The 17,918-nt window shown below is 43.1% G+C and overlaps 2 protein-coding genes across 4 annotated transcripts in view; both read left to right on the top strand.

Annotated features, from left to right (window-relative positions):
* LOC111982647 (vacuolar protein sorting-associated protein 53 homolog) overlaps nucleotides 1-10,025 on the top strand; it is a 31,645-nt gene extending 21,620 nt beyond the window's left edge. For all 3 annotated transcript variants that reach the window (XM_070434119.1, XM_024014252.2, XM_024014251.2), the window contains 7 exons: nucleotides 40-122; nucleotides 246-324; nucleotides 424-572; nucleotides 738-807; nucleotides 979-1,116; nucleotides 7,566-7,670; nucleotides 7,822-10,025. In XM_070434119.1, coding sequence (XP_070290220.1) covers nucleotides 40-122; nucleotides 246-324; nucleotides 424-572; nucleotides 738-807; nucleotides 979-1,116; nucleotides 7,566-7,670; nucleotides 7,822-7,992 — 795 coding nt within the window. In that variant the 3' untranslated portion in view covers nucleotides 7,993-10,025. The remainder of the gene's footprint in view (nucleotides 1-39; nucleotides 123-245; nucleotides 325-423; nucleotides 573-737; nucleotides 808-978; nucleotides 1,117-7,565; nucleotides 7,671-7,821) is intronic.
* Nucleotides 10,026-10,768: 743 nt separating this feature from the next.
* On the top strand, nucleotides 10,769-12,482 carry LOC111949640 (refilin-B-like). The gene is made up of 3 exons (XM_023966979.2): nucleotides 10,769-11,116; nucleotides 11,351-11,445; nucleotides 11,649-12,482. The coding sequence occupies exons 1-3, from the start codon at nucleotides 10,919-10,921 to the stop codon at nucleotides 11,965-11,967; spliced, it is 612 nt and encodes a 203-aa protein (XP_023822747.1). The 5' UTR covers nucleotides 10,769-10,918; the 3' UTR covers nucleotides 11,968-12,482.
* Nucleotides 12,483-17,918: the final 5,436 nt, after the last annotated feature.

Here is a 17,918-nt window from a genome sequence, read left to right as displayed (position 1 = left end):
GGGCCTAGACTTCATGTTAAACTATTCTGTATCTGTCAGTTGGAGGAGAAGCTGAAGGAGAAGGTGGATAAGACTCTGGTGGAGAGAATCAACCTGACTGGAGAGATGGACACCTTCAGCAAGTACGCACCAAATCCTAGGAGCAACTTCTGCCAACTCAAAATGAACAATAGTTTGAGATAAAGTGGAATAATTGGATGTGAAGTCCCATGACGGTAAACTCTGTCTCTCTCTGTGTCTATCAGTGTGATCTCCAACAGTATCCAGTTGCTTGTTCAGGACCTGGATGCTGCCTGTGACCCTGCTCTCACTGCCATGAGCAAGGTGTGACACACACTGCATTCCTCTCCTCCTTACACTGTCATATTCTATTTTCACTTTCAACCATTCCCTCACTGTCCCTCTTGGTCTCCTTCCCTCTAGATGCCATGGCAGAGCGTAGAGCATGTAGGTGACCAGAGTCCCTATGTGACGTCAGTCATCATGCACATCAAACAGAACGTCCCCATCATCAGAGATAACCTGGCCTCCACACGAAAATACTTCACCCAGTTCTGCATCAAGTTCACCAAGTGAGTTACTTCCCTCTTCACTGTTCGTCAATGTGTGTGAGGAAGACTTGGTACTCCCATTGACAAGACAATTGATTCTGAGATTTTAAAGACATTTTCAGAAATGCTAAATTCTATATTGTTTTCAATTAATTTATATTCCATCTTGTCTTTTTTCCCCCTCAGCTCTTTCATTCCTAAATTCATCAACCACTTGTTCAGGTGTAAGACTATCAGCATGGTGGGGGCTGAACAGGTAAACATACTTACCCTTTTATTTCATTAGCCTTTACCTAAGTAGAATTATGCTTACGGTCTCCGAAACGATACAAACTTTTTGACAATTGTTTGTTTGCTACCTGTAGCTGATAATTCAGCTAGTTTTATTGGTAACTTTTTGTTTTTTTTCTTCTGCTTTGTTCTTCAGCTCCTCCTGGACACCCACTCCCTGAAGACAGTGTTGTTGGATCTGCCCTCTATAGGGTCTCAGGTGGTCCGCAAGGCCCCAGCCAGCTACACCAAGATAGTCGTGAAGGGGATGACCCGCGCTGAGATGATCCTCAAGGTGAGCCCTGTGACACTAAAGCATAATGAGTCTACAGACGCCGAGACGCGTTAGTCCGACGTCCCATTGTGACAGATACATGGCTCTAAGACCACCAGCTGCGCGAGACGCACAGCAYCTCCCCAAAATTCCCAACCAACGCAGCTCCTCTATTATTTGAATGTGTTGACCGTTGAAGTTGCATAAGCCGCACTGAGAATTCTAAAAGTATGAAAGCCAATGGTCCAATGTTCTAGAACACTGCTGCCTGTATATGTACACGTTTTAGACACTGATAGGTGCTTAACACTACCATGCAACAATGTTTCTCTTCAACCATGCTACAACATTTCTGTRCAACTACGCAACAAAGTTTCACTACAGTCACTTCTATCTAATCCTACCACTTAATTGACCCTAAAGCCTAACCTTAACCCACGCCTCAAGGTTAATCCTAACCAGTAACCTCTACCCTTTAAATACACTGGCTTGGTTAAACATGACTATAGCCACTGTTCATTCCTGTGTTTTGGCATTAAATATTAAGACTAAATACAGGCTATTGTCTTAAGTTTTGTGCAGTTTGACCTCTGAGCCAAGTATGAACATTGTCTGACTTGACCAGATTATCGATTTAAGTTTTATTTTCATTGAATAACTGCTTGTTTACAGGCTAATTCTTTCTTTTTAACCCGACTAAGGAAAGAGTTTTATGCCGAAGTTCCCAGTAGAAGGCCACCTCACATTAGGTACCTGAGGAATAGGAACTGAGCTGTACCCCTGGATTTTAATGAGAGAGACAGGAGAGGAAGGCAGGCTTTAAAACACATATGCGGACGTGCACGCACACACACACACAGCGTGTCGGCCAGCTGAAGCCAAGAGAGGTGTGAATGGTTAGGGAATGCAGGCATCCGCGTATACTCACGCAAGCAAACACACACACACACTTTTGTGAATACTCACACGCATCAGACACATGTATCCATGGCTTGTCTCTTCTACAGAGTAAATACAGTCTGATTGGTTGACCTTGCCCCAGGGTTAACCAATAGAATGCAGAAAGACAATGGCACACACCGGTCTTCTCAGACAAACCCCACCCTGCCCTAGAGCCTATCCCCTCACCCTGCCCTAGTCCAGTTAAATCTGCCCCCAAGGCTTGTGACCCGATCCCAGAGGAAATTTCCCTCACCCCCTTGTCACACACACACACACACACACACGCTTAACTGCCTGCCTAAAAGGAATGCAGCCTCGATGTCTGTCTAATGGGCTGTTTTAATGGTCAGCCTTGGACCTGCTCTAATGGTCAGACTGATCTGTTTTATTGGTCAGCCTGGAACCTGCTCTAATCATGCTACCTACATCAGCCACAGCCATCAGAGCCATTAGGACCTATTTTAATCTATTCTGAGCACAACCAATAGGACTACTGAAGATGCAAGCATAGCCTCATCTCCCTTTCTGTGTTTCTTGTCAATATTATATATCAGATTATTTTATACAAATCAACTTCTAGTTACCAGATATTCAGTATATATGGCCTTTCTTTTCTGCTTGTACGATAAATATGCCAATCCACAAAGCAATAATTTGCCCTGAATTACACATCTTGCTTCACACATTTCATCTATCAGCCGTTACAGACAACGCTTCAAAATGTCCACCCGCTCGCCCATAGTGCTTTGCAACAACTTCAGACATTCACAACTGGTAAGTGGCCTCTCCTCAGTGTCGTCACCCGGGATGTGTATGGATGATTCCACATGTGAAACACACAAGGCTGTTAGTCCATAGAGGAATGTCTTGACTATGTTTACATACAGTAATGGGCGGCAGACGAAGGGGAATGTGTGGAAGGCCTTGAACAGTCATACAAGGTTTGTAGAGTTGTTCTCTTCAACCTTTTTTATTTCACCTTTATTTAACCAGGTAGGCCAGTTGAGAAAAASKTCTCATTTACAATTGCGACCTGGCYAAGATAAAGCAAAGCAGTACGACAAAAACAACAACACAGTTACACATCAACAAACGTACAGTCAATAACACAATAGAAAAATCTATGCACAGTGTGTGCAAATGTAGAAGAGTAGGGAGGTAAGGCAATAAATAGGCCATAGAGGCAAAATAATTACAATTTAGCATTAACACTGGAGTGATAGATGTGCAGATGATGATGTGCAAGTAGAGATACTGGGGTGCAAAAGAGCAACAAACAAAAAAATAACAATATGGGGATGAGGTCGTTGGGTGTGCTATTTACAGATGGGCTGTGTACAGGTGCAGTGATCTGTGAGCTGCTCTGACAGCTGATGCTTAAAGTTAGTGAGGGAGATATAAGTCTCCAGCTTCAGTGATTTTTGCAATTCATTTTCAGTCATCGGCAGCAGAGAACTGGAAGGAAAGGCGGCCAAATTAGGTGTTGGCTTTGGGGGTGACCAGTGAAATATTCGTGCTGGAGCGGGTGGGTGTTGCTATGGTGACCAGTGAGCTGAGATAAGGCGGGGCTTTACCGAGCAAAGACTTATAGATGACCTGGAGCCAGTGGGTTTGGCAACGAATATGTAGCGAGGGCCAGCCAACGAGAGCATACAGGTCGCAGTGGTGGATAGTATATGTCCAAAACGGATGGTACTGTGATAGACTGCATCCAATTTGCTGAGTAGAGTGTTGGAGGCTATTTTGTAAATGACATCGCCGAAGTCAAGGATCGGTAGGATAGTCAGTTTTACTAGGGTATGTTTGGCAGCATGAGTGAAGGAGGCTTTGTTGCGAAATAGGAAGCCGATTCTAGATTTRATTTTGTATTGGAGATGCTTAATGTGAKTCTGGAAGGAGAGATGAGCATTTCAGCCTGGTGAGCAAGTGCCTCAGGGAATTGTTTCCATGTTGGGCCAGGCAGGGCCTACAGATGCTGAAAGTCCAGAGAAATTAATCAGCTGTGTCCCAAATGTTACCCCATTTCCTATGTAGTGCACTACTTTTGACTACTTTTTTATCAATCCAAACACATAGGTCAGTGTGGGGCCTCAGGCYTTTACAGATGGACTGTTCCTGGTTGAATGTTTGTAGGATGCCCATGGATGATCAAGGTAGGGCTGACCCCATTTAGTCGATTGTTTGGTTGATAGGCTGTTGGTCGATCGAGATTTCTTTAGTTGAGCAGTGACAAAAAAACATGTATATATTAAGTATGCACCGATATTACATTTTTGTCCGATACAGATGTGATATTTTCCTTGCAAAAAGAAAAACGATACCGCTAACCGATATTACATTTTTTTGCAGCCTTTTACGCAAAAAGTAATTTTGTTGGCGTTTAYGTATGTCCCCATTACCAGTAAAACATAATCAAAATCTATTTATTTTACTTACTTGCTGTGTTTCGTTAATTTGTTCAGTCTCAACCAGGATTTCATCATACATGTCAAGCAGTGAAGTTTCAGCTCTGTCTGTCCGTGGCCTCTCTTCCTCGGTGCGCACTGTCACTGTGTCTGTTTCCATCTTGTCCAGCTGTGTGTAACAATTCACATAAACCCTGTTTCTTGTCTGCATCGAAGTAGCGGTCCTTGTACCTAGCATCGAGCATGTTGGCGACACAGTAAAGCGGCTCAGAGAATTCCACCGATTCACTTGTTCACAGCCTCGAGTACTTTTGCAAGTTTTAACCTCACKGYCTGTGTCGGCAGTTTTGTTGTTGAGCAGGYGTTTCAATGCCATGACAGAGGGTATCACGTCTGCTGCAGACGCAGTTGATGAGCTTATTTCTCCAGTCAGTTGTTYGAATGGCRCTAGGAGTGTGTTCATGTTTCCAAKTTTMAAACATGTTGTCAAATGCCATTGAAATGGCAGCAGCGGTATGAGAACCAGCAAATTCTTGAGCATGCAATACGGCTTTCCTCAGTACGAAATCCTCGTCGACCCACTGTGCTGTCAGACTCAGCATGCTCGTGGGGCTGACGTCGCTGGTCCAAATGTCAGTCGTGAAGCTAATGGCAGTGACGCCCATAGCATGTAGCTCATATATGTGCGTTTCAACAATACTGTGTGACTCCGGTAGAGCAACATCTGAAAAATATCGCCTACTTGGTAGGGTGTACCGGGGCTCAAGGTGCTCGTCCATTCGGCGAAAGGCAACATCATCCACGACAGAGAACTGTTGATTGTCAAGGGCAATGAATTCCATTATCTTTATTATTCCATTATTATTTAGTGTTGTTTCTTCTGACCGTTTGGAACAATGTAATTATATTGTTATGTATTATATAATTATATTGTAATCTAATAGCACCTAATCTAACAGCACCTTACCTTATTTTTTTTGATCTCCAGTATTTTCCACAACTAGTCAAATTAATCAACACATCTGACTTTACCTTTTACCTCCTGAGCAACCAGTAAACATTCCCAGTTTCGAGTTTATTTGGCACGTCCTCTGCAGACATTTTGGTGTTACGGTGTTGTTTGTTATAACCAATTTATTGATGTGATTATGATATGCTATTGGTCAGGCCTTTTTGTGCCCTATTCGAATGGGATTAGTTTTACTGGGGGACGTTGGGTAACGTAATTATGTGTACAACACATCTGTAATTTTAGTTCCCGTCCGAATTTGTCATGTCAGTAATTTTTACATGGCAGGAGAGTAACAATTCCAGCCAGAATAACCTACTGTTTTATGGCGAACTCCAAGGTCCTCTGATAATACTAGTCCCGTGTGAATTGACATCTGTGTGTTTTGAGAGAAATGTCTGAGTTTGACAGGTGTTGTTTTTTTTTACAATTACAGGGGGCAGTTTGGAAAAAAACGAATTCCGGCAGAATAGTTCTCTGTAATATACGGACATTCTGGAGTAATAATTACATAACCAACGTTCTCTACTAATACTAGTCCAGTTGTGAATAGGGCTTTGGTCACGTGCATGCGATGTGTTCATGTGTCACGTAAAGAGAGCAGGGTGGAGGGAATAGGGAATGTTTTTCCCAATAAAATTAGGGATTTTGGTAAAATAACTTTTCAGTCAGAAATGGCTGTAATTATGTTGCAGCTTCAGCAACACGGGCAGCGCGATGAACAATGTTGATGTTGTGTGGTGGTCACTGCAGCAGAGAGGAGAGAGACAACGGGTGCTTGTTTTAGTCACTCGCTATTTAAAACATAATAATACACAGCGCAGCAAGTCTGAGCCCGGCCCGGCACAGTCAAATCAGTTGCTGGTCGGACTCCCTCTAGTCATTTGTGTGTCTTAATTAATTTAATCAGAGTGTGCTTAAAGCATCAGTCAAGCTCAGTGAATATAGTTGATTTGATTAAAACACATAGGATGTGTCATTATATGGAAAAATACACATCTTAAAATGTCTACCAATTGGTCCAAGAGCAGATGACTCTTAGTCAACCAAGTTTTTTGTTGTTGTCTGGGACAACCCTAGAACAAAGTAAAGGTTATGGTGATGATGACTATGTAGTAAAGTAGATTAGGCTGTCTGAGTATAATGTAGACCTGTTCTGGTTAGTCTGTCTGTAGGTTGTTTCTGTCTCTGGCTCAGTTTGCCCTCGTTGGCCTGTGAGATGTGGTTGTTTTCCACGCTCTCCAGCCCTCTATCCACCCACCCCGGCCCTCTTCCCCACCACCAGAGCGTTCTTCTGGGGAGGGAGTGGAAAGGCTTCAACACCCCTCCACCCACCTCCTTTTAGCCTGGATGTTTTTTTCCTCTCACTCTCCCCTTTTCCCTCCCTTTCTTTCTCTAGTTTTTACGAGCTAACTACAACACAGTCCCTCCAGGCTTTCCCTGGGCCTCCCCCCAGGACAGTTGCTAAATAAATCACTCTGACCAGAGGGGAAGGAACCTCAAAAATTCCAGACAATCCACAGCGTTCCATGTCCTGTCTCTCCTCTCTATCTCGCTCTGGTTTCGCTCTCATATGTATTTTGGCCCACACCCCTTAGGCACAGAGAGAGGGCGGGAGGGCTTGGATATTGGTGTGTGGGTGAGGGAGAAATGTTTTGGGTGGAGAAAAGGAGCTTTTGAAGGGTTACGATTTTTTATTTTTTATTCGTTGGGACTTGTCAACCATGTTTTTCTGCCTGCTCTGTAGAAAGCAATTTCAATCAGTCTCAATGCTAAGCCCATACTACTTTTGACAAGAGCCCTATGAGAGGAATATAATGCAATTTTGGATGCAGTGAGTGTAATGTTAGAGCTTTGTTTGCAGCTTTAACTACTTGCACACTGTCTGGTCTGATAGTGGACTGACTCTGGGGCCTGTTTGTTCTTATGGGCCACACACACACGTATCACACACATGCATACACACAGAGTTTATGAATCAGTTTATGAGTTTGCTGGGAGTTGGTCGTCCCATCATGGCTCTTGGGAACGGGGGATCTAAAAAACCCACGCTGCACTTCAGTATTAAGACGTGAATGTATGAGCAACACTGATGCCCCCCCCCCCCTCTACAGGTGGTCATGGCCCCCCATGAACCCTCTGTGGTGTTTGTGGATAACTACATCAAGCTCCTTGCTGACGGGAACCCAGAGACCTTCCAGAAAACTCTGGATATGAAGGTAAGGGCCACTTTGGTTGGGTCCACTTGTTTTGTCTTTCTCAATGACCTGTTTTCAACAGTTATCGCCTACTTCCTCTGACTCTGTCTTGTTCTCTCTTGTTTTTTCCTCTTGCAATAACGTGTGTGTGTGTGTGTGTGTGTGTGTGTAGGGGTTGAAGCGCAGTGAGCAGAGCAGCATGTTGGAGCTCTTCAGACAGAGGTTACCCACTCCACCCTCAGGGGCCGACGGAGGCCCCTCTCTCTCCTTCAGCACCCCCACCCCCGAGCAGGAGAACTCGCGCATACGCAAACTGGAGAAGCTCATCAAGAAGAGACTCTGAGTGTACACACACACTTACACTCACACACATCACCATACCACACACAAATTATTCCAGTAATTCATCTTGAATACTTTTTCCTGCTCTGTTTAATCATAACAGAGAATTGCAGGCAGAGTAAAGACATGATTGTCTCATTTTTGTTAGGAGCATTAATATGAACCTCATGATTTCAAAGTCACCTGTCGGGTTATGAAGACATGTCCTCAGCTGCAGAGCTGTTGGCACTTATGACTCATTTACTTCTGTATTTCTTTTCTGCTTCTCTTTTTATGACACTAAATAACCAAGCTTTGTAAATGTCRTTAAATGTAGACTATATCATACACACACTATGCATATTAGCAAAATGTGTTTGCACTTAAGACAGAATCAAGAGCTACTAATTAAAAATGGCTTTAGGAGCAATTTGTTGCCGCTTTGGCACCTATCCTCCCAGTTCCAGACTGAGAACAAGGAACTTCAATGTGTTTGAAGCTAACATTTTCAGAATGTTTTCAGAATGTCATTGTTCTCCACCTCTCCAGTCTGGTGTCTTTCATTGACTTCTGGGAAAACTAGTAGCATTTCAATCTTTGATGGATCAGTGTGAGTAAAGGTACAATTTGGAGTACAGTGGCATATCCCATCCCTGCATTGAGGTATGTTTTCCGACCCATATCTCGTGCCGGCTCCACGGTGTCTTAATGAAACCATGATTGTGTTCCGACCTCAGTTCAGCTCAGTGTAAACCCACATCTCTCAAGCCTAGTCCAGAGGTGTATTCATTAGTCCAAACAAAAACAATAGTTTATTTTGGACAAATTCAGGTAGATCCCTCCCCGTTTCGTTCAGTTTGCTCCCGTTTTAAGAAACATTTTGCAACAGAATCGGCCTAATGAATAGGCCCAGTTGAGGTTAAACTTTTACCAGGATATTTTTTTCCAGGGGGAGGCGAAGGGGAGTTCCCATGTTTAGTTTTGTTGCCTTTCATGTTTCCTCTCCAATCAGCTGTGAGGGGGTGTTTCCTTTCCTCYATTTCACTGCAAAACAATGAAACCCTTTGAAGGTAGCGAAATTTGAAGACAGGCTGGCGGGACAATCCTCAGTCCCTTCTATGTTCTTTTTAGGGTTGGTATCTTCTGGCAAGTTTTAATTATGATTGACAGGTAATCTAGGCCTGTCAGTGTCAAACACAGGGGAACTGGAATAACAGAACAGAAAATAAAAAGGTTTAGACAATACATCATAAATAGAAAACTATATAATTGTGTGTAATATATCCTTGTACAACAGTGAACATATGAGTTCCTCTGTTAGACAGGGAATTACACTGAGAAGTTAGCACAATGATGCTAGTGGAGAACAAGAATATAATATAAGGAACACAGTTCCTTTAAATACTGTCATTGATCTAATTATTTCTACTGTTACCTGCTTCAGATAAAGTAGTTATTGCATGTTAACAGCAAATAGTCTGGATCAGTGATCCTTTGAATCGGTTCATATATACAGGAAAATTCATAATTTGGTGGTGTAGCACGAGAATAAGGATGGGGTTTAAATAATGTGTGTGTGGTCAAGTATCTATTGTAAATCATTGTAGCTGGGGCATGAACGATTGGTGTTGGATTTCATCCTTGGAAAGCCTTATTATCCCCTCTCGAGAGTCCTGCAAATTGATAAATGTATGTATAATATATTAATGCTATTATGCTTTTGATGTACACATTCCTGCCTTCAGTTAATAAGAAGATAAACATGTTACTTTGTATTGTCAGAGTAATAGGCTACTGTAATGGTAACTGGTGAAAAACACTAATACGAGGGCTCCCGGGGGATGTAAAAAACTGCATCTTAGTACTAGAGGAGTCACTACAGACACCCTGGTTCGAAACCAAGCTGTATCACAACCGGCTGTGATTGGGAGTCCCATGGGGTGGCGCACAATTGGCCCAGCGTCGTTCGTGTTTGGCCAGTGTAGGCAKTCATTGTAATACGAATTTGTTCTTAACTGACTTGCCTAGTTAAATAAAGGTTATATAAAAAAAATAGTTTGCTATCATGTTTTCCTTGTTTTTTGGAATGTATGTATCACAAACACACCTCTCTCGCTATCTCTATCCTAGTCCAGGGGTGTAATCATTTGTCCAAAGAAAAGCAAGAGTTTCTATTGGACAAATTTGGGTCGATCACACCCCGTTATGCTCAGTTTGCTCCCGTTTAAGAAACGTCTTGCAACAGAATCGGCCTAATGAATAGGCCCAGTTGAGGTTAMATTTTTACACGGGTATTTTTTTCAAGGGGGAGGCCAGAACGAGAGTTCCCATGTTTCGTTTTGTTGCCTTTCATGTTTCCTCTCCAATCAGCCGTGAGCGGGCGTTTTAAAAGGCGTTTCCTTTCCTGTAGTTCACTGCAAAAACAATGAAACCCTTTGAAGGGAGAGAAATTTTAAGACCGTTATAGACATTTGAAGACAGATAGACAGGACAATGCGCTGTGCCTTCTCCTGTGTTTTTTTTTACGTCAGTGCCTGTGACACGTAGCTTGAGTACACTATTTCGTCAACTTCAAAGCCACAACGATTTATGTTGAATCTCTTATTTCGAAGGGCAAAACAGAATTAATTTTAGAAATGTTCGTTGACTTATTAAGGATTTAAATAGCATGCTGTAAAATAGTAAGATATTTTGTTTAGACGCGCGACAGTCGTAAACCGTAGCCTATTGCCAAGCAATAGAAGTTGATGCAAGCAAATTGCCGTCGGCAGAGTTGATTGGTCATTGGGAAGTTACCCGACGTGGAGGATCGATTGCATTCAAGGAAGGACACCACTATGAGTTGGAAATTAAGTTTAACTACAGTTCTGCAAACTCGTCGCGCAGTAGGCAAAAATTGTTTGGGAGCGGGTTGTTTATCTTGTTTTTAAGGACTTTTTTGTAAAGCAATGGTGGGCAGACTAAACTTGCTGAATGTATGTGACGACGACCCATTGGACATGAGCTGCAAAGCCGAGCGGGGACTTGACAGCCCGGACTCCGGACTACCCCCCAGCCCCAGTCCGAGCCATTGGCTGCTGCCTGACTGCAGGGATAAAGGTGCCATAAGCCCGGTGTCTGAAGACGAGAGCAGAGGGTCATCCTTGGTACGTAGGCTGTCGCACGTGTGTTACAGTAACTGCGAACATCCTGCTATGAAATTGTGAGGCTAAGTTAAAACATTGTTTCTGAAGTATATAGCCTCTGAATGCGTTTCCCTGCATGGCCCATAGTGAATCTGAGTCATGTCAGTAGTAAATTGGCTTGGACTACTGACCCAATCAGGTTCACGACATCAACCAATTATTTGCTCCTTATGTTAGTGCTGACTATTCTTGCAGGTTCCCATTTTATCGATTGGATCTGTTCCTCGGCTGCACACCTTGTCCTACGGGGAGGGCATAGTACTTGATCCACTACTGACCAAGGAAATACGGTATGCTGTTTTGAGTTACTGCATGTAGGCTATGAGTGTGTGATTTTGAAATTGTCTTAGCACTCCACTGTGTGTTGTCCACGATTTGTATAAATACCTTTAAACAAATGTGGTGGACCACAGATCAAACGTTGCCATTTCTAAAACTATATCTAGCTGAACATGCAGTGAATTGACACTTGTCCAAATGTTGTCATTCCTAGATACACATCGTCTGTCCACTATGACTCAGAGCGTCACTTTATCCATGACATGGCCATGCAGCCCAGAGGTCTGGGTCTGGAGAACTGCAGCCAGATGGTCCTGGCTGTCCCTCACAGCACCTGGAGACACTACAAGACCCAGCTGGACTTCCAGCCTCGCCAACGGGCCCAGCGCTTCCAGAGCACCACCATCGTCTACCCCAAGCACGCTCGCACCATCTACACAACCGAGCTGAGCTACGACAGTCGCCGGCTTGCCAGGAGATTCATGTCGCGGGTGGAGCTGGAGGCTGCTGACCGGAGTAGGCTACCCCAGTAGGTTAGGGGAAGGCTGGGCACGGCATGGGGGAGAATTCCCTGGGCCCTGTGGGGCCCAACCATCCACCAGGCTGACACCACCCATGGACCCAGTTTACAGACAGTCATCTATTGGTTTAGATTGGAAAGCATTGTAGCCCACGTTTTGAGTACCAGTCTCAAGAAGAGGGAGGAATCTGATCTGGCGTATCAAACAAATAGCAGGGACATCTGTGTGAGGCTGCCATCTACCAAAGGGTTTATCCATTAGTGACTAGTAAAGATATTTCTCTGGTATGTCAAAGTTGGATTCATTTTAATGCAGAGTGTTGAACTGTGGACTGAGACCGATGATAGTGTATACAATCACCGTGGAGGAACTTGTAAACCAGATTTGGAAGTGAAGGATTGTTAGGGAAGTGTAGTCCGGACCATCACTGTCAAAACATTGTGTTTATGCCTAACCATTGCAGTGGGGCTCAATGAACAATGACCCTACATTGTAAGATTCTAAGGCAATAGTGGAGTTTCCATGTGGCTTTTGTAAGTATTCACATTTGTAGACACACAGGGAGTTGTCAAATTACTGTCTATGACTGGGCTTTAAAATGTCTCTTCAAATCACAGGGTATTATGGGGTATTGGTTGCACAACATTACTTACCACAAGCAGAATATCCTAGCCTGGATAGTGTAACACCAAACCCCATCTTAGTCTTGCCTAAACAAACACATTGTCATCTACTGTAAGTATGGTCATGGAGCAGAAAGCCAGTTTTTTGTGTGTTTTTTTTCAAATTGTGTAAAAGGGTTGCAAATTAGAGCAAGTTCTGTGTTGAACGTTGGGACATTTTTTTCTCCCCCACAGAGATCATTGCAAATTGATGAAGTTGGTATTAGTTGGTAATGAGTAGCAAGAGATTATCCAATGTGTCATTATTGTTCTGTTATAACGTTTTAGCATTTTCCTAATAGTGAARTATTGTTTTTACTAACATCTTGTGAACTGTCCCTCAACTGTTCATTATCTTTGCCTATCACCTTCTGGTTGCTTCCATAGGTTTTGTTTTATGTATTTATTTGATGCTCATCAACTCCTTTTGGTAGCCTAATAGTAATACACGGGTATCTTCCCTCAAGGTCCTACAAGGATGCTTATCTAGAGAACTTGAACTGTCTTGACATACCCAAAGTGCCTTATTGAAGTCAAATGTTATTGCTTTTAAGCTCTGATGTTTTATAGCAGATTTGAGAAGTTACAATTATTTTTTTATGTACTCAATGCGATACATCAATTCAAAATGTAGTCTTGTCAGTATCAGGATTTTGTTTTGGTTATCAGTTAGGGATGTTCCTAGATGAGTAGATCTACAACTTTAGTGCAATTACACCAACTCTGATTGAGACAGCTATGCCATCTGCAGGATAGAGAAAGTGCTGCACATAACCAGAATTATTAGTTTGATAACAGCCCCACCTAGACGTGGTGGCGTGTAATGACACCACTGCTCTCCAAGTGTCCCTTGAACAGCCCCAAGCAGTCCATCACCCCATGCTGTGATGCCAGGTAGCGTTTCCTCCGGTTGGGCTTGGTGGGTACCAGCATCTGGACATGTCAACGGTGTTTCCTCCTTGTATTTCATTGCCTCTCGCTGGGATTTATTGGGGCAGAGGCTGGTCAGACTCCTGGCCTTGGTCTTTTTGCCGTTGTAACCCTTGAATATGGGTTTGGACTGTGTGGAGGAGTCTTTGATGACCTGTTGCTGCTCAGTGTTGGTGTGTTCTGTTGCTGCTCAGTGTAGGTGTGTTAATCTGCTGTGAGTGCAGGATGGCAAATTGGGTGAAGTTGTTTTGATTTCACAGCACTATCACTCAACACATCTGTGTTTAAAAAAAAAAAAAAAATTAAAAATGAAGCTTTAAGCTAATCATTGTTTTATTAAGAGTTGACAGGTAGCCTTGCGGTTAACTGCGTTGGACCAGTAACCGAAAGATCGCTGGTTCGCATCCCAGAGCCRACTAGGTGAAAAATCTGCCGGTGCCTTTGAGCAAGGCACTTAACGCTAATTGCTCCTGTAAGTCGCTCTGGGTAAGAGCGTCTGCTAAATTACTGAAATGTAAAAATGTGCAGTACGTATAAGTTGCTCCACAATTGTCTTGGTTGCTAAAATTATAAGTTAACCTAATTTCCGTTTGACAAAACAATGCATAGTGTTGAGAATCATTGTACCATCTAAACTGCTGTGAAATACAATATATATGTAAAAGTATGTGGACCCCTTCAAATGAGTGGAGCCACACCCGTTGCTGACGGGTGTATAAAATCGAACACACAAGCTTGCAATCTCCATAGACAAACATTGGCAGTAGAATGGCTTTACTGAAGAGTGTGGCAACAGTTTGGGGAAGGCCCTTTCCTGTTTCAGCATGACAATGTCCCTGTGCACAAAGGGAAGTACATACAGAAATGGTTTGTCGAGATCGGTGTAGAAGAACTTGACTGGCCTGCACAGAGCCCTGACCTCAACCCCATCGAACACCTTTGGGATGAATTGGAACGCCAACTGTGAGCCAGGCCTAATCGCCCAACCTCACTAATGCTCATGTGGCTGAATGGAAACAAGTCCCTGCAGCAGTGTTCCAACATCTAGTGGAAAGCCTTCCCAGAAGAGTGGAGGCTGTTATAGCAGCAAAGGGGGGACCAACTCTATATTAATGCACATGATTTTGTAATGAGAAGTTCGATGAGCAGGTGTCCACATACTTCTGGTCATGTAGTGTATCTTCAATAACCAAAAATATTGTATTTTCAACTGTTTGAAGCTTATGTTCAAAACCGAATGTTAAAGATGCAAAAACTAAAATTAAGAATGGGAAACATCGAAATAGCCAGTGGTGACCCGTCATGTTTTGAACACCCCATCTGTTTAGCATGTTATTTTGGAATTAATACATGACACACATCAATTTGCAAACACTGTAAAAACCTTTTTTTWTTTTTTTTCAAGAAATCAAGTTAATAAAGTTGCATACAAACATGGTCTCTTTTTTGCTTTCTTGATCATAGAAGCTCCAAAATGCAGGTGTTTAAGCCTAGTTTAGTGCTTTCTGTGGTGGTGGGGCAGCCAGCAGAAAATACGGTGCGTAGGGGTTCGTAGTGTTCTCCAGTTGCGCCATGATTGGCTCAGTGTTTTTTTGTTGTTGTATTTTATCCCCTTTTTCTCCCAATTTTAATTATGATCTTGTCTCATCGTATAACTCCCCAATGGGGTTGAGAGAGGCGAAGGTTGAGTCATGCGTCCTCCGAAACATGACCCACCAAACTGCGCTCCTTAACACCCACCCGCTTAAACCAGAACCAGCTGCACCAATGTCAATTTTAATTATGATCTTGTCTCATCGTATAACTCCCCAATGGGGTTGAGAGAGGCGAAGGTTGAGTCATGCGTCCTCCGAAACATGACCCACCAAACTGCGCTCCTTAACACCCACCCGCTTAAACCAGAACCAGCTGCACCAATGTGTCAGAGGAAACACCATTCAACTGACGACTGAAGTCAACCTGCAGGCGCCCGGCCCACCACATGGAGTCGCTAGAGCACGATGAGCCAAGTAAAGGCCCCTCCCCTAACCCGGACGATGCTGGGCCAATTGTGCGCTGCCCTATGGGACTCCTCATTCATGGGGACACAACGTCACCGCAAAATCTACGGGGAGAGCTGAAAAATTCAAGCCCCCTGGGTACTGCCATAGAGTTACATTAGAAGTGCCCATCCAAGAAGGCTCAAGGTCATTGCCCACAGATAAAATGACGTCAAATTACATTATATCTACAGTAGCTTTGATTGGACTGATCATGTCAACATCATACTTTCAAAATCTTAGCTAGCAGTCATCATTATGAAKCAAGTCAACAATCTACTAGCAAATCCTTGTCATATGAAGAGAAATTATAGATAAAACGGATCGGTGCTCATCGGCCATTGGACATAAACATTTACAAGTTGGAAATCACAAATTCAATATTGAGTAGTTTGGAAGGATTCAGGGGCTAACTGCAAGCACTGCAAAGCAATCACTGACGCCGGAGGAGATGGCTGCCGTTTTACAGTCCCCTAACCAATTGTGTTGTGTTTTTTCACGTTATTTATAACTTATTTTGTACATAATGTTTCTGCCACCGTCTCTTATGACCAAAAATAGCTTCTAGATATCAGGGCAGCGATTACTAGCCCCGTACTGGAAGAAGATTTTTTTCTTTAACTTCTTATGGGTACCTGGGACGCTAGAGTCCCACCTGGCCAACATCCAAGGAAATTGCAGAGTGCCAAATTCAAAAATACTAAATTCAAATATTTAACATTCTTGAAAATATATGTGTTATACATAAAAATAAAGCTTAACTTCTTGTTAATCCAGCCGCCGTGTCAGATTTCAAAAAGGCTTTACGGCGAAAGCAAACCATGCGATTATCTGAGGACAGCGCCCCGCATACAAAAGCATAAATCGTATTTCAACCAGGCAGGTGCGACACAAAAGTCAGAAATAGCGATATAAAAAATGCCTTACCTTTGATCTTTGTATGGTTGCACTCACAAGACTCCCAGTTACACAATACATGTTTGTTTTGTTCGATAAAGTCCCTCTTTATATCCAAAAACCTCAGTTTTGTTGGCACGTTTTGTTCAGTAATCCAATGGCTCAAAGGCAGTCACAGCAGGCAGACGAAAAATCCAAATAGTATCCGTAAAGTTCGTAGAAACATGTCAAACGATGTTTATAATCAATCCTCAGGTTGTTTTTAGCCYAAATAATTGATAACATTTCAACCGGACAATAGCGTCGTCAATATAAAAGAAAAACAAGAAAGGTGCGCTCTCGGGTCGTGCGCAGGAAACAGGTCTGGCGGCTTCCCAGGGTCCACTCACTCAAAGTGGTCTTACTCCCTCATTTTTCAGAATACAAGCCTCAAACTATTTCTAAAGACTGTTGACATCTAGTGGAAGCCATGGGACGTGCAATTTGAGTCCTAAGTCAATGGATACTGTAATGGCATTCAATAGAAAATCCCACTTCCTGGATGGATTTTTCTCAGGTTTTCGCCTGCCATATCAGTTCTGTTATACTCACAGACATTATTTTAACAGTTTTGGAAACTTTAGAGTGTTTTCTATCCAAATCTATGCATATCCTAGCTTCTGGGCCTGAGTAGCAGGCAGTTTACTTTGGGCAAGCTTCTCATCCAGATGTCGAAATACTGCCCACAAGCCATAACAAGTTTTAACGAGTCGGACGCGAAGGAGTTACTTCTGACACCCGATAAGGCCCTCATCCCCGTCATGTGCAGGAGAAAGAGACGGAGATATCCAAGGACGTAGGTCTGGATGCCTTGTAAGGATCCGATGGCGAGTGGGTAATCTGACTTTACCATCTGGGTCCTATTAGCCAACGTACAATCATTGGATAATAAAATAGATGAACTACGAGCACGTATATCCTACCAATGGGACATTAACTGTAATATCTTATGTTTCACTGAATCGTGGCTGAACGACGATATAACAAATAGCTGGCGGGTTTTATGCTGTTTTGGCAGAATAGAACAGCCAGCTCTGGTAAGACAAGTGGTGTGGGTCTATGTATATTTGTAAACGACAGCTGGTGCACGAAATCTAAGGAAGTCTCCAGGTTTTGCTTGCCTGAAGTAGAGGATCATCATGATAAGCTGTAGACTAAACTATTTACCAAGAGAGTTTTCATCTATATTCTTCGTAGCCGTCTATTTATCACCACAAACCGATGCTGGCACTAAGACCGCACTCAATGAGCTGTATAAGGCCATAAGCAAACAGGAAAACGCTCATCCAGAGGCGGCGCTCCTAGTGGCCGGGGACTTTAATACATTGAAACTTAAATTTGTTTTACCTCATTTCTACCAGCATGGTCAATGTTTAACCTAGAGGGAAAAAACTCT

The sequence above is a fragment of the Salvelinus sp. IW2-2015 genome, linkage group LG22 (assembly GCF_002910315.2).
Source record: "Salvelinus sp. IW2-2015 linkage group LG22, ASM291031v2, whole genome shotgun sequence".
NCBI classification, from domain to species: domain Eukaryota; kingdom Metazoa; phylum Chordata; class Actinopteri; order Salmoniformes; family Salmonidae; genus Salvelinus; species Salvelinus sp. IW2-2015.
The sequence above is the reverse complement of the archived record's forward strand: the minus strand, read 5'-3'. Positions and strand labels throughout refer to the sequence as shown.

What these genes read in the sequence shown, in the direction of transcription:
- LOC111949640 (XM_023966979.2), top strand. Translation starts at nt 10,919, where the DNA reads ATGGTGGGCAGACTAAACTTGCTGAATGTATGTGACGACGACCCATTG. An exon ending in AGAGCAGAGGGTCATCCTTG is followed by an intron (nt 11,117 to 11,350) that starts GTACGTAGGCTG and finishes CTATTCTTGCAG; the next exon opens with GTTCCCATTTTATCGATTGG. An exon ending in CTACTGACCAAGGAAATACG is followed by an intron (nt 11,446 to 11,648) that starts GTATGCTGTTTT and finishes TGTCATTCCTAG; the next exon opens with ATACACATCGTCTGTCCACT.